Genomic DNA, 16465 nt, shown 5'->3' with positions numbered 1-16465 from the left:
TATGTCCTGCGCACACTGTGACAAAGATAATAAGGTTCCGTAATATTTATTTATATATTAAATTTTCTGTTAAGAATTCAGTATGCATAATATATAAGATAGATAATACTTACCCAGACCGGCTGTCACTTGATGGATGATCAATGATTTTAAAATGAATTAATTGCACAACTTAACTAAAACTGTCTCTTTAGAGTAAGGTGGCAAGTTTCCATCTCACAACCTAACTAAATTATGGAGATATTTGTTTTAAGAATCATTGAATTGGTTGTCAATGGTTTATCAACACAATTTCATTCTTCATACAACTTATTTCTTTTTAATTATTATTATAATTTGTTGAATATTTAGACTCTACAACTCACAAAAATGGAGGCATTTGAACCCTCCTCTCTCTCTCTCCTTATATATATACACACACACACATACATACATACACACACACAGACACACACATCTATATACACACACACACACACACACACACACACACATATATAGAGGAGGGTTCAAATGCACCCAAATTTTTGTGCACCCAAATGCACCTTATCTTTCAAATCCTTTTTCTCCGTTTTCAAAGTCCAAATAGTCAATCCGAACCATTAGATGCGATCTATATATTAAGATGTGCTTGGAGACCAAATTTTACATTTTTTGGAATTTTTTTACTATTTATTAAGCCACTTTGAAATCACTGATTTTACATTTTCTTGACCATTGGATCAGCAATATTCAAAGTGGCTTAATAAATAGTAAAACAATTCCAAAAAAAATGTAAAATTTGGTCTCCAAGCACATCTTAATATATAGATCGCATCTAATGGTTCAGATCGACTATTCGGACTTTGAAAACGAAGAAAAATGATAGGGTGCATTTGAACCCTCCTCATATATATATATATGTATATATATATGTATGTATATATATGTGTGTGTGTGTGTACACACACATATATATATATAGAGAGAGAGATGGGCTACGGTGAGTAGCGAAGTAAAGCGACTATTTTACTTCACACTCATATTTTGCGATTTTAAAGTTTAAAACGTTGATCCGAACCGTTCATCTTGTTCTCCATATTGAAATGTGCTTGGATACCAAATTTTACATTTTTTGGAATTTTTTTACTATTTATTGAGCAATTTTGAAAGTCGTTGATCTGATGGTCCAGAAAATTTTACTGTTTTTGCTTTTCACAGCAAAACAATAATTTTCAAAACTGCTTAATAAATAGTAAAAAATTTGGTCTCCAAGCACATTTCAATATGGATTAAACATCTAACGGTTCGAATCGGTCGTTTGGACTTTCAAAATAAAAATACGGCGTGAAGTAGAAACGTGTTTTACTTCGCAGCTCACCGTAGCTCATATATATATATATATATATATGAGGAGGGATCAAGTTACAATAATTTTTTAGTTACAACAAGTTACCACAACTATTTTCTACATTTTCAAAGTCCAAATCGTCGATCCAAACCGTTAGATGTGATCTCTACAATAAATTGTGCTTGGAGACCAAATTTTACATTTTTTGGAATCTTTTTGCTATTTATTAACATGGGTACAAAAACTAGTCAAATTCAGACCATTGAATTTTGTACAAAAACTAGTCAAATGTAGAAAATGTAGGGATTTCATGTGTATGCCTATGTGGTGAGAATTTAAAATTTTTCTATCACCACTTGGCTCAATACACAAAGGACGTTATTTATATGACAATAGCAAACAAGAAACTTCTTAATAGTTTAATTAAGCACCTAATGTGTATTAAATAAAAATAAATAAATTTATTAATTTCTTATACAAGAGGAGATAATAATTTATACCTAAAGAGATTGTCAAATCTCTTGTTAGAGGGAAGTCGATTTCCCTTCTAGATCTCTTGGAACCGCCGTGCTCTTAAAAGCACATCTTGGTTCACCTTGAACCTAAACAACGAACTATCACACCTCTTAGATAGATGGATGTGGAGTTCAAGGCTTAGATACAACCACCTCTTGATCTTTAAATCAACAAACTATTTGATTTCTTGGTGGCTAAACCTAACAAGAGAAGATGAGAGAGCAAGCTTCTCAACTTTCGATCAAGGAGAAGGAAAAACGTGGCTGCTCAAAGGGGCTGATTTTGGCTAGTGTTATAGGCAGAAAATTAGCTTTTTTTTCTCCCAAATGAGCCCCCTTAAATAGGTAAGGGTTAGGGCAACCCTTTGTGTAAGGTTTGAATCAACTACACAAATGCCACTAGCCTTGTTTAGCCATCTCATGCTCTCTTTAATCTCATCTTATGGTTGGTTTAATAAATTAATTTATGAACAAATAATATTATTAATATTATTCTATTATACAATATTTATATTATTCTTATAATGTATTCAAACATTATACCAAATAATATTTGCATAACTTCATAAAGGATGTCGCACGGATTGTACAGTATAGCCTATGTTGCATACGGCATAAAGGATGTCGCACGATGCCCGAATAAGCATATTTTCTTGATATTTCGCCATTTCGCATGTTGTGCACTTTGTGTGAGGTGTTGTATGCTCTATGTAATGTCTGATTTAGACGTTATCTTCAGAAATCTCCTAAATACGACATTTTTGATCTGATTTTGTCCAAGAAAGGCAATTTTTTCCGAAACCTACCAAAAAAACCTAAAAACACATTTGCAATAAATAATTCGAAAAATGCTTACTTTGCATTCACTTTTTGCCATTTTTTGAAAAAAAAATTGTGATTTTCGCTATATGTTTTGACTTCATCATGGTGTTATGAGTCGTAAAAGGAACATGAGTTGAGACATATATATTTTTTTTTTCCATCGTGATTAATTCTCTCATCGGGAGTACAAAGAGTGATAATAAAAGAATTAGAAAAGAGCTTCAGCTATTACTGTAACGAGCTGAGAAACGAACTTTGTCAACATGAGGCAAGCTTGAACTTGTGGATGTCATCATGAGTTTGAATCAAACGAATTAATTATAAATTATTTTCCGAACCAATCTTGAATGAGCCCCAAATCATGAGTTATTTTACCTGATTTATGCCAGTCCCTTGCTATATATTCTCTTCTCTTAATTTGGGCTTGTCTAACTTTACTAGGCCATAGTTCTATGTACAGCCGAAGCTGCTTCAGAGGACCCAATTATGATGACTTTTATGGGCCTAACACATTTTGCAAAGCAATTTCTCGCCGCATTTAGACAGCAGCGTTCACTTTCCTATGCCATATTTATTGATATTCTAAAAAGTATCGTTTAACAATAAAAAAAATTTATAGATGTTTTCTCAACTATTTAGACAGAACGTTTATATAAAGTCATTAACTATTTGATTTAATGTTAGACAACTTTTTGAGCTATCTATGAAATATAAAGAACACACATGCAATTAAAAGTTTTTAATTTAAACAATAATTTTTAAGATATCAAATGTTGTATATAAAATTTAGATGTATGCTAGAACTATTATTATTTTATTTATAATTGTGGACATGCGATTTGTTTTCTACATGATGGAATTTAAAAGTTGTTTGGCTGTCACCGAGTAGCCAATAAATTGAAACCATATTTTTATAAAGTTATTGCATAAATGGCTATTTTATGTTCAAATTATTTCCAATATGATGCCCAACTTACCAAAATTATAAATAAGACATCTACAATTTTGGTCTTTGATTTTTATTGAGTGTGCAAAATGATGTTTGTTATGATCTCAAATAATTTTCTTCAAACAAACCCCAGCTTTATATTAACAAAGTTCACTAAAATAATTTTGCATTATATTTAAATTATTGGGACATCATACATTAGTAATATTGATTACTGATGAGAAAATAACATACATTAACATGAAATTAAATGAACCACATAAACAACTAGAATTTCAACAGTTCACAAGAAAATAATATATCCCATGTTTATTGCACCAGCAAATGGTGTTGCAGTAATTCACTTTGGGAGGAATTGAAGGACACCAGGAATGTGAGTTTGGTAAAAGTAGTTGCCCCAATCGATGATTATCGGGTCGAAATAGAAAAGTTGCGCATTCGTCGGGTCTTTCTCGATCGCAAGACGCAGCCTTTGCAAGTTCATGTCATCAAAACTTAAATTCAACAAAGGAAAAATCAAAAATTTGTGTTAGCACTGACTCTATTAGGTAAAATTTTAAGTGCTAGGTGTATCTAATATCTGATGCAAAATAATAGTTCATACATGATTTTTGAATTGCTCACTGCTATTTATTTTGAACAAATTAAGAATAATTATTCGGCGGTAGGAATGCATACCGTCCTCGGAAAAAGGTATAGGGGACATAGAGGTCAATAAGGCGCATAATATACCGGTACCGCCGACTTTGTTCATTGTACCAATGCGAAAATTGCCCACACATTATCTTGCTTACTATGTGGAATGCCTGCAGGAAAGCACCAAGTAATAAATTATAAATAAAAAGAAAAAACAATGAAGAATAAAAAATGTTTTTGCAATAATTTTATTTTATTTTTGATGACCATTTTGCGGGTGTTCACTTTTCATGACATTTCTGTTGCCCAATTAGGAAGCCTAACGTAAAACTCTGTTAATGTAAAACTCTGTGCTTATACATGATGTTGATATGAATATTCGGAGAGAAGAAATTTTTACTAAAAGAATTTTTTGTAATTTGTTAACAGTAGTTTGAAATACAGTCACAAATATTCTATTGTTTTTTTAAGTAAATATAGCAACTGATTAAGAGAGAAGAAATTTTTGTTGTATTTGAATTTTTCACTAAAAGAATTTGTTGTAATTTTGCTAACAGAAGCTCGAAATACGGTAACAAATATTCTATTGTTTTTTTTTCAAATAAATATAGAAATTTATTAAGAAAGAAGAAATGAACCTCCAAAGGAAGCTTGTACCGAAGAGTCATGTATGCCTGGAAAGCACTAACAGTGTTAAAGACGTGCACTCGATTATATCTGATCATACTGCCACTCTTTCCAATGCGAGGGTTCTCTCTGAAGTACCGGTACAGGCATTGTAAGAATGTGCCATACCGTACCGGGTTTCTCGTAGAAGAGCTGATATGGTATATTGTCTCAGCATCCTTGCCAGAATGCATAACAATTGCTGCTATCATGGCATTCACTACCATGTCTCCTGGTATCTGCATTCAAATTTTTCATTTGTTTTGTAAAACAATAAAACTATTTCTAATGGAATCAAAATGATCTATGCATTGACTAGATCATATCCTTTAAGTTCTCTCGAATTCTTTACTTGAATGAAAACGATCTTGTCGAATCATATTGAATATATATTGGACAAAATATTCCCTATCTTTTAATTTTCATGTCAAATAGTAAAAGAAATTTTTTTTTGATATCTTTATATATAGCTTACTACTTAAATAAATATTTGTTTACTATAAAATGCTATAGGTGGTTTCCTTTTCATTGTTATTAATTTATGGTTTTATATTAATTAATTATAAAAAATTGTATTAGCATTGTATTGGGCATTTATGTGGGTCTCTGGTTAGGTTCTGTCATGGGCCGCATGATTAAATCAAATTTATATCCTATCCATTACATTATCAGTACCGGTTCAATTTAGATCGGATATTTAAGTATTAATTTTGTAAACCCATATTTTAAGTAGTTATATTTTTTGAACCATATCCTATCAAAACTATAATATGATCCGGATCGGTTTGGTTTCGGATCGGTACCAGGTAATTGGGTAATTGGGTAAAGGTAGCACCTCTATATGGTACTATGCATAGTGCGGATTGGTTGGCACTATGGATCAATATCTTCATTTTCAAAGTACAAATAGTCGATCTAAATTGTTCAACATGATCTTCATATAAAAATGTTGTTGCAGACTAAATTTTACATTTTTTAGAATATTTTGTAGTATGTTTTAGATAGAAAAACACTACTTATGAATGGTCTAGAATTTTTAGATCAAGTGATTTTCTACCTATCTAAAAAAAAGTAAAAATTGTAAAAAATGTATAATTTGATCTACAAGAATATTTTCATATGGAGATCATGTTTAACAGTTCAAATTACTTGTTTAGACTTTGAAAATGAAGATCTTGATCCATAGTATGGACCAATCCACACTATGCAGAGTAACATAGCCTCACTCATTTAAGAATGTATACATAAAATTTGAGGCTCTTCATTAAAAACTTTGAGAATAGATCAATCAATTAACTAAATAAGTCATGAACTAACCACATCCATAATCTCCTTAAGATCCACTAGGTAGCATGGAATGTTTCTTTTTGCATATCCATGTATAAAGGTATCTATTGTCCTGTAACAAAAACAGTAATTGTTTCAGTTCGACAAATTAACTAATCACAATTTTTATAAACTGCACCCATAATTATGTCCTATTTACATTTTTTTTAAATTTCCAGCATTTTTACTGTTGCATGTAAAATTCTGTTGTGCTTGCAATCAATGCAAAAAAAAAAAAAGGTACTGCTTATTAGTTTGTTTCAAAAACCAATAACTTTTTTCAAATAATAAATGAGAACAGAATGAAAGGTACCTGATTCCTTCCATCCAACCAGGCAGGGGTTCCTTGTACAAGCTAGTAATAATAGTAGGTCTTATGATAACAAGAGGTACATCTCCTCTCATGTGATCTAGTACCATCTCACCCAGTGCTTTTGTAAATACATATGTATTTGGCCATCCATATTTCCTTGCCCTTAAACATACAAAGAGTAAATTGACATAATTAATTACATTCAATAAATGTTGAAGAAACATCAAATCAAACTTGTGGTCCATGCATATATTGTGCTCAGTGTTTATGCATGTATCTTACTGTAGATGACATTAATAGTACTAGAAATCACAAAATGCTTATTTGCTATCTTTTTCTATACGCTATAAAAATATGTCACAATACGCGAGGGTGAAATTGTTTTTTGCCAACAGTATCTTTGCGGATACTCCTGTCGGTAATATTGATACGCTTGAAAATATAAATTTCTGTCAATGTATCCTTGGCAGTAATCACTTTTTACATTAAAAAAGAAGAAGAATAACACATAGAAAAAGAAATAAAATACAAATATAATTAATGAGATTGTTGGCGCCTTTGCAAGAACAATTCTATTGTTCTAACCTCTTGATACCGAGTTCCTTCATGGCAGTTCTCTTTAACTTCTCAGTACTTTCAAGTGAATCCGTTACAGACAACTGGAGTTCTCTCTTTGTTTCTTCGACCAATCGGAGCTCCGACTCGATATCTAAGTTTGAGCTTCCATTCAATGTTTCTCCCATTTTAAGTGGTTTCTCTAGTATTAGACCTTCTTGCAACCCAGCAACATATGCTGTTCATACACACATATATGTATTTTATATAAACATATATACACATATAAACATATACACATATAAGTATTAAATATAAAAAATATTTCTTTGTTCAACACAATTTCTCTGTATTAAATATAGACATTTGTATATTAATCCTCAAAAGTTATATCTGAAGTAATAGCTAGGTAGATAATATATATAAATATATATATATATATATATATATATATATATATATATTGATATAAATTGGTGCTTACCAGTTGAAACATGAAGAAGCATCTTTAAGTTAACGCATTTCTTTGCAAACTCCAAAACATGCTTGGCTCCTAATGTATTGACATCTAAAGAAACATCATACCTAAGTACAAACAAGTAATAATAAAATTATTAATCACATTAGTGGAAATGCTGTTCCACAATTTTATTTTGAAATAATAACATGTTTTAATTATTTAGTAATGTAATATTATATTTACCTCTCATGGAAGTTTGTAGTAGCTGCACTGTTAACAATTATGTCAATTTCATTGATTAAATTATCAACTTGTGAACTTTCAATTCCCAAATTTTCATAAATGACATCTCCTGCAATTGGAGAAATCTTTTCTTCCATGAACTTGTTGCCATGTTCTTCTTTTAAAACCTTAAATAGTTCTTTTTCAATGATCTATAATAAATTAGAGAGAGTCTGTTAAATAATACTGCATTAAATTTTCTCCTACATATAACATATAAACTTAATTTATGCTAGCCCATTAATTTTTACCTATAATTTTTTTTTACACTGCACAAGGAAAAAAATCAGAATGCACAGCAATTGATACTAGCTCCATTCATTCCGTAGTTTTTGTTGCAACCTTTGTTTGACATCAACTTTCGATGCTTTTACCCATTGTTCATACTTATTTTATCTTTTCCCATGTTGGGTTCATATATGTATATTTATTTTGTTTTACATGATCCAATATTTTGGGACAATGACGGAGGACTCGATCTCTAAACTATATTTTTGCTTGTATTAATTATTGGGATAACTAAGGTTGGTCTTAGTTTTTTAATCTGCAATCTTGCTAAAAGTACCTTCGATAAGAAAACTTTGTAAAGGTATCTTTCACACACAATTTCCATTTTAGGAAGATTCCGCCAAAAAAGAAAAAAAAAGCTGTGGCTAAAAATATAGATCATGATGTGGTGGATATTAATATTATATGTCTCTCTCAATATATCAGATTTGGAACTTACAACAGAAAAATAATTAAACAATCATCTCATGATAATGATAATGATAATAATAATATATGAGTACTTGTTGGTATGTTTGTTTACCTAAAAAGAATGAAGCACCTCCCACTTAAAATATATTAATACATAATTAGAAATGTTTAGCTTGTACGGTTACTTTCAATGTATACACAGGTATATTCCATGAAAAATGAAAGCAAATTTCTGCAAGCTTCTATTTTTGAAGTTAGAAAATTATCTTTTGTGCATTATATATTGTTATACATTGAAAAATCAAATGAAATCAAACCTCAGATTGAACACGCTGCTTAGCTGAGTCAGAGTCTTGTGCTCTTACAAGTAGATATATCTTCTTTACTTGTGGCTCAACCCTTAGAATTTTCTCCATCAAAACTGCAAATTAAAAACCAGTACTAAAATGTACTAAATTCATGACAGTTAAATAAGGGTAATTGAAAAATAAAAAAAAATTTAATTAATAATTCATGTTTTTAAACAATATTTTTTTATGTTGGGGAACTGTTATTACAATAAGGGGTCAAACCCTTTATTATTATTTTTTCTATACAGTACTATAGTTGTTCATGTCACATAAGAATAGTCATGGAAATGCATAAGATAGAAAAAAATGAAACTAAACTATCATGGCTAAGCAAAATTTATGTTGCATGCATTAAAAATGGCGCACTGAAAATTTATCTTGCATGCATTAAAAATGGCGCACTGAAAATTTATCTTGCATGCATTAAATATGGCGCACTGAAAATTTATCTTGCTAGGAATAATATGCATCAGATACTGATATATATATAAATACATACTCTTGCCTAGAAAACCAGTTGAGCCAGTGATGAGAATGCTCTTTCCTTTGAAGTAACCTGCCATCTTGCTTCCTTGATCCATCAGTCTATGTTCAGTCAGAGATAGAGGGAGAAGAGTGATAGAAGAGAGAAAGAGAGAAGAGAGGGGGGTGGTTGTATCCAAGAGGATGGTTGGGTTGCTTTTATATATAGCCTTTGTATGAGAAGAGCAAATTAGTATACTAGAAAAGTGAAAATTATACTCCAAGTCCAACTCCTACCATTATTTTATACTCTAAAAGAGCAAATGAGGAATAAAAGAGAAAGCTTTTGAGTGCAAGTAATAAAGACTCCTACCATTTTTATACTATAAACTTGATAATTAAAATGCCAAGTTTAGATGTTAAGAAATGTTTGGTGGCATTAAGATCACCACCAAATTAAATGCTAACATGCCATATAGCATCCACTAGTAGAAATTGAATTATTTGCATGGGACTAAAAATGCTCATTTGCATGAGCTACATGTGTTAAATTGGGAGATACTGACTTGAGTGGGAAATGGGTAGTAAAGAAAGTTTTTAGGCATAATGACGCAGTGCATATTGAAGACATGTCTGACTCTGATTTGGACACACACGATGGCCACAATAAATCCAAACCAATCAAGGATATATATATTCAACTTGAAATATGATCCACAAATTTAATAGTCTGGGCCGAACTTTGAAGGAATTTAATTTTGATCAAGATACATGCACGGGTGGCCTTCTAGGAGTCTTGAGACAATTGATCTATTTATTTACTTTGACCACTTTGGATTTGATAAGAATTAAACTCTTGTTGGATTACTAAAAAATAGTATTAATAGAATTTAATATTTTGCATTTCCTAGTATAGCATTTAATCTTGATTTACTTTAAATATGTATGGCAATCTCCTGTTGGGGCAGCGTTGTTTGAAATAGAAAAGTTTAGTTTGTGCGTTTTCTTGAGTGCTTTTCTTTTATTCTCTTCTCTATTACTACTTAACCGGTACGTGAGCTTAACGGGCAAGATCGTAACGGGACCGCTTTGCATGACATAATCATGATTTGGTATCCGAAACATCATTCCTTATTGTAGCATTCCGATATATCCCAAACCAATACCAGAAATTATTGGAGTTTAATATAGACCAAGGTCTTGCTGTATTAGTTAATATTAATCTTGTCATAAAAACTGCTGGAGATTACATGCGATGTATCATGTATGTAATCATATAGATAGATACAAGAGGTTTAAATTATAGTCTATTAGAGAGAATGATGCTCAATTACTATTTGAGTACTTTCCAAATAAGGAAAAGATCGATCGAGAGTTTTTCTATAGATACAAACATATAACCGATGGGTGTTTAAGGAGCATTTTTTGGTGTGGTGACCGTAGTCAAGCATCTTAGAAGTATTTTCATGACGTTGTTGTTATAAATGCAACATACTTAACGATACAGGTAATAATTTTTTTTTCAGAATAAATATCGTTGATTTAATATTGGGGGATCATAGGATATATGTATCAATACCTTATGTATAATTGATATAAATTTTGTCTAGTTTGCTTTATTCATATATGTCTGGCTAATATTTTCATGCCTTTTTCGACGTGCGTTAGATATGATATATCTCTTGTTAATAACCCTGGTTAGACTATTATCTTTGCTTGGGCTTTGCTCGGAAGGAAAAGTGTAGAAGATTACAAATGGTGCAATTCCTGATACAAATACTTTTCTGATATTATTAATAAAGTAATTTTTGTTATTTTGTATGTGTATATATAGGCGTATTGACTTTATGTGTATAAATACTTGCAAAGTTGGACGTTAATACAGTTGCATTGTGATATGCTTCTCTTAATCAGTTGTTTTAATTTCAATTGACAGATATTATGGACTAAATACCTATTTGTTTTAGTATAGGTACTTGTTATATTTGGTGTAAATACTTGAATGATAATATGTTTGTATATTTCATGTTATATTTCATTATTATTTTTACAAATTGTTTATCTCTAGGTTTTTGGAATATATGAATGGTGTGAAACTGGGAGGTATACTTACAGATAAGTGTGCAAGCATTGAATCAGGTATATGTCATGTATTGGGACCTGAAACATTACACATATATTGTTTGTGGCATATATTGTACAAGCTACCGAGTAAATGGAGACAGTGTCTGATAAGGTTCAGGAAAATAATAGTGAAAAATATGCTGAAATTAAAGAGATTATATAACGTAATGTATTTGAAATACTAAATTAAACTACGATATATATAGTTTATATATTTTTTCTTCTTATTCTTTCATTTAATAGATTACTTTAAAAAGTAACTCAAAATAACCACCTTGAATAGAAATTACTATGGTCAGATTTACATTAGTAATTTAAATAGTTTATATATTTATAAGTTACCCAAAACACAAAGTCCGATTTTGCATATTATGTCCAACAGCCCACGTACAATCCATAATATTTTAATTACTCAAATTAAAAATAATAACTTCCACATTAATGAACTTTCAAATGCCGCCTTTTCTCTTGTAACGTTCTTACTAAATGGTTTTTGCCTTTCCTACAGGGATTTTGTTTTTATTGACTATGTGTGTATAATTGAGCTCATTTTTGCACGTCCATACTTCCATTGTTCAAACACTGTTTTGATGGAAATTGCTCGGAGTCATGTATGATGTGCCGTGTATGATTAGTACTTTTGTAGTAGTGATGTATTAGACAATGATGATGTTAACATTTGAGTAGCATTATTCTCTAGTTTTTCAAAGTGATATTATTGTGGTAGCATATCACTTTGTCTTTCCATAAATTGATGATGTTAAAACTTCTTGTGTCCGAGAAAATGTAATGTGGACCTGTAAACAAATGAGAAAGACACGTTAAAAAATGGAGTTCTTCTATTATTTTTAAGGTACAAGGATAATTTATTTTTGGTTCTGTATCTACGAATTACTGGATACCAAAATGATGTATTCTCTAAATGTTTTCAATTCAATCTCTGGAAACAAATAAAGAAAAGGTAAAAATGCACACATAGTCAGGCGCCGTCCCTTCAAGAAATTAATATTGAACATGGTGGTTTAGAGAATGTGAATTCATAATTCACGGTTAATAAGTATAATGCCGTGTCTGTAGATTTTGTAGAATCATACACAGCTAATTAAAATTATACCATTATTGACGGGGCACAATTGTACACAGATTCATATTAACCAACCGTGCACGAATGTTTTTGCCTTTCTTACAAGGATTTTGTTTTTATTGACCATGTTGTTGAGATCATATTTACACGTGGATGCATAATTCCATTGTTCAAACACTGTTTTGTTGGAAAATGCTTGAAATCGTGTACATTGTGCAGCGTGTATGGTTGGCACTTTTGTGGTAGTGATGTATTATACAATGATGATGTTAACATTTGAGTAGCATTAGTTTCTAGTTTTTGAAAGTGATATTATTGTACTAGCATATGATTTTGTCTTTGAATTATGATGATAACACTTCTTGTGTCCGAGAAAATCTAATGTGGCTCAGTAAACAAATGAGAAAGACGGATTAAAAACCGAAATTCTTCTGTTCTTTTTAAGGTACGAGAATAATTTATTCTTGCTGGTGAGGTATCTACGAATTACTGAAAACCAAAATAATGTATTCTCTAAATGATTTAAATTCAATATGTACATGAGCATAGAATGGAAATTAGGGACAGATGGGAATAATAGTTTCTTGGTCGTGTCAAGATTAATCTAATTCTCAAAGAAAGAACACCACACTACACCCAACCCTTCCCTCTTACTTTATTTCACTGAAATTGTTCATATTACAAAAGAAAAGCTTACTACTTACACGGGATGCATTTTCCCTTTATAGAGTAGTACAGCCAATAACTAATCAGAGGAAATAAATCTTACACCATGATTCTAAAATTTTAATTAGGCAAATTCTGGAATGGATCAAATGATCCATAACATCATCACTCTTTTAATTATAGAAACAACATTACACACCATCTAATTATTGACGGGGCACAATTGTACACATATTCATATTAACCAACCGTGCACGCACGAATGTTTTTGCCTTTCGTACACGGATTTTGTTTTTGTTGACCATGTTTATATGGTTGAGATCATATTTACACCTGGATGCTTAATTCCATTGTTCAAACACTGTTTTGTTGGAAAATGCTTGAAATCGTGTACAATGCGCAGCGTGTATGGTTGGCAATTTGTGGTAGTGATGTCTTATACAATGATGATGTTAACATTTGAGTAGCATTAGTCTCTATTTTTTGAAAGTGATATTATTGTACTAGCATATGGTTTTGTCTTTGAATTATGATGATAACACTTCTTGTGTCCGAGAAAATCCAATGTGGCTCAGTAAACAAATGAGAAAGACAGATTAAAAATCGAAATTCTTCTGTTCTTTTTAAGGTACAAGAATAATTTATTCTTGGTGAGGTATCTACGAATTACTGAAAACAAAAATAATGTATTCTCTAAATGATTTAAATTCAATATGTACATGAGCATAGAATGGAAATTAGGGACAGATGGGAATAATAGTTTCTTGGTCGTGTCAAGATTAATCTAATTCTCAAAGAAAGAACACCACACTACACCCAACCCTTCCCTCTTACTTTATTTCACTGAAATTGTTCATATTACAAAAGAAAAGCTTACTACTTACACGGGATGCATTTTCCCTTTATAGAGTAGTACAACCAATAACTAATCAGAGGAAATAAATCTTACACCATGATTCTAATATTTTAATTATAGAAACAAAATTACACACCATCTAAATATGAAGGAAATTAAGATTTCTACAATATTTGTTAACGGGCAGAGGCGCTCCAGGAACCAGAATGATTTTATTTCCTGATTTTGCTCCTCTTGGATCCAGTGTGCCATATATACACTCTACGTGCAGCTTGGAGTTTCAACAGGTCGTTAAATAAGCCGTTAATATAGAAACACTATCGTCTCTGGGTGTTAATATAGAAACACTTTTGACTAAACTCTACTATTCTGAATCAACTAATTGATTAAACCTTAATACTCTAGGCGGTGGAGAACTAGACAGAGAGATAGAGAGAGAGAGATGAGAGGAAAAGAAAAGAGGCGGGGGTAGACGGGAAAAGAAAAATAAATTAACGGAGAGAGCTGCTTTCTATTTTGCTGTCCCGTCTCGTTTATTCATCACCGATCAGATCTGATCAAATATAAATCTAAAAGATTATCTAACGGTTCTGAACTTAGTTGGATAAATGTCTATATTAAAACGTTTTGACGCTAGCCGGACTATATATATATGAGGAGGGTTCTAATGCCTCATGTTTTCGATACCCCATATTTTATATCTTCGTTTTCAAAGTCCAAATTGTTGATCCACTACAGCAAAACGGAGCTTCAGCGACCGGTATCAGCGACCGGTAGTGACGCCGGTCGCTGATGTTCAATTTTTCATCAAATATAAAAATTTCCACTCAAATTTCGGCGACAACTGTATCAGCGACCGGCGCCAGTACCGGTCTCTGAAAGTTTTTTTTTTTTTTTTTTTTTTTTCCACTGAAATTTTGGGAGTAAATCGCGTGGGCGCCAGAACCTTCTCCTCCGCGCGCCAGAACCCAATCGAAACCCTTCAAATTTTGATCGAAACCCCAAACCCTTTTCCAAAATTGATCGCCTCTCTCTCGCCTCAGACCAATGGCCCTTAGCATCTCTCTCGCTCTCTCGCCTCTCTCGACGCACCATCTCTCTCTTGCTCTCTCGCCGGACCTGCCAAGACCGAGCCGTTTTCGCATGCGGCGGGTTCACTTCCGACTTGACCAGGTAACTCTTCTCTTCTTCTCTTCCCTCTGATCTAGAACTTGGCAAATCTCATCAATTGTAGTCATGGAAGAAGGAGACAGTCAAGATTCTCAATGCATTGATACAGGTAACTCTCCCTTATTCTCTCTCTGGATGGAAATGATGGAGGAGCTTGGATTGGATGCACACCAAAATCAGCCTCAGTTGAACCAGAAGCGAACAATAGAAGTCGATGTGTGAGTTCTAGCTCCTCTCTCTGATTCTACCAATTTATTATTATCAGTACTAACATTATTAATATTGCAATGCTTATTAGTTCAAGGAAAAAATAAAAGAAACAAAACAAAAGGTCATGAGTTTTCTTTTTAATGTATCACAATGTGGTATCAGCCGTGCTCAAGGAGATGACAAATGGCACCTTCTCATCTGAGGTAACAATCATGCTTAACAAGGTGAGCTTCCTTTATTATTAAATTGTAAAATAATAAAATAAGGCAGTTGATTTATATGCTTAATTTTGACATGTTAATTTGAAATTATTTAGATTAATGATGAGGTGTTGGCACTTGAGATGATGTTCATCAGGTACTTATCTAGGTTTGTGATGAGGATGATTTATGGGTCAGGGGTTTGTTTATATATTTTTCTCTGTATCTTATAATGTACTCACTAGCTTGAACTTGAATTTATCTAAAATTTATATAAATATATGGATTACCTTTATGTGCAGAAAGCACCAATACGACATAGAAGAAGCGGTACCAACACTGCGGTAAGTACTTGGTTTCAGATTTCCATTAAAACTAGAAACCATTACAAAGATCAGTACTGGTACCACCCATCTGGTACCAAATAGACAACAAACAAAAGTAAACCTACTTCGGCGACAACAAGTCAAATACCTAGCTTTAATTTTGATCAGAGAACATAAACTCTGATTCTGGTAAAATAAATAGGACAGATAGATAGAGGATTTAATTTCATGCAGTTTAGGCTTTAATTTTGATCAATTTGGATTTTTTTGCTATTTTTAATGAATTTTTGAAGTTCAGCCTTTGAAATGGGAAAAAACAGCAAAAATGACAGCACTGTTCCCAGTTTACCCCTGTGTTTAGGCTACTGTTTGGTATAGTTAGGTAGCCCCAAAATTTATGAAAAATTACCAGCATATAGAACACCATGTCTTGAGAATTTTCATATAAAGAACATTAAATTTGG

General features: G+C 31.9%; 1 protein-coding gene across 2 annotated transcripts; it reads right to left on the bottom strand.

The window, feature by feature from the left end:
- Positions 1-3775: 3775 nt before the first annotated feature.
- LOC144560998 (fatty acyl-CoA reductase 1-like) lies at positions 3776-9553 on the bottom strand. 2 transcript variants are annotated; one of them, XM_078310218.1, is made up of 10 exons: positions 9403-9553; positions 8871-8974; positions 7816-8006; positions 7597-7697; positions 7143-7350; positions 6558-6719; positions 6236-6317; positions 4891-5157; positions 4295-4422; positions 3776-4110 (listed from the first exon to the last, which is right to left on the bottom strand). In XM_078310218.1, exons 1-10 carry the CDS (start codon positions 9482-9484, stop codon positions 3957-3959), a joined length of 1479 nt encoding a protein of 492 aa, XP_078166344.1. In that variant the 5' UTR covers positions 9485-9553; the 3' UTR covers positions 3776-3956. The 2 variants fall into 2 exon arrangements, with proteins under 2 accessions (XP_078166344.1, XP_078166345.1); XM_078310219.1 differs by lacking the exon at positions 4295-4422 and having other exon boundaries at positions 3973-4110; positions 9403-9552.
- Between the last annotated feature and the right edge of the window lie 6912 nt (positions 9554-16465).

This window comes from Carex rostrata, chromosome 10, assembly GCF_964058835.1.
Source record: "Carex rostrata chromosome 10, lpCarRost1.2, whole genome shotgun sequence".
In the NCBI taxonomy this organism is placed as follows: Eukaryota; Viridiplantae; Streptophyta; class Magnoliopsida; order Poales; family Cyperaceae; genus Carex; species Carex rostrata.
Note: the sequence above shows the minus strand (reverse complement) of the source record. Positions and strands in the feature narration are given on the sequence as shown.

Excerpts from the sequence above, each read along its gene's own strand:
- LOC144560998 (XM_078310218.1), bottom strand. The coding sequence starts at position 9,484 with ATGGATCAAGGAAGCAAGATGGCAGGTTACTTCAAAGGAAAGAGCATT. Across the intron at positions 8,975-9,402 it reads AACTGGTTTTCTAGGCAAGA|TTTTGATGGAGAAAATTCTA; the intron begins GTATGTATTTAT and ends TTTAATTTGCAG. Across the intron at positions 6,318-6,557 it reads GGTTGGATGGAAGGAATCAG|GACAATAGATACCTTTATAC; the intron begins GTACCTTTCATT and ends TTTTTGTTACAG.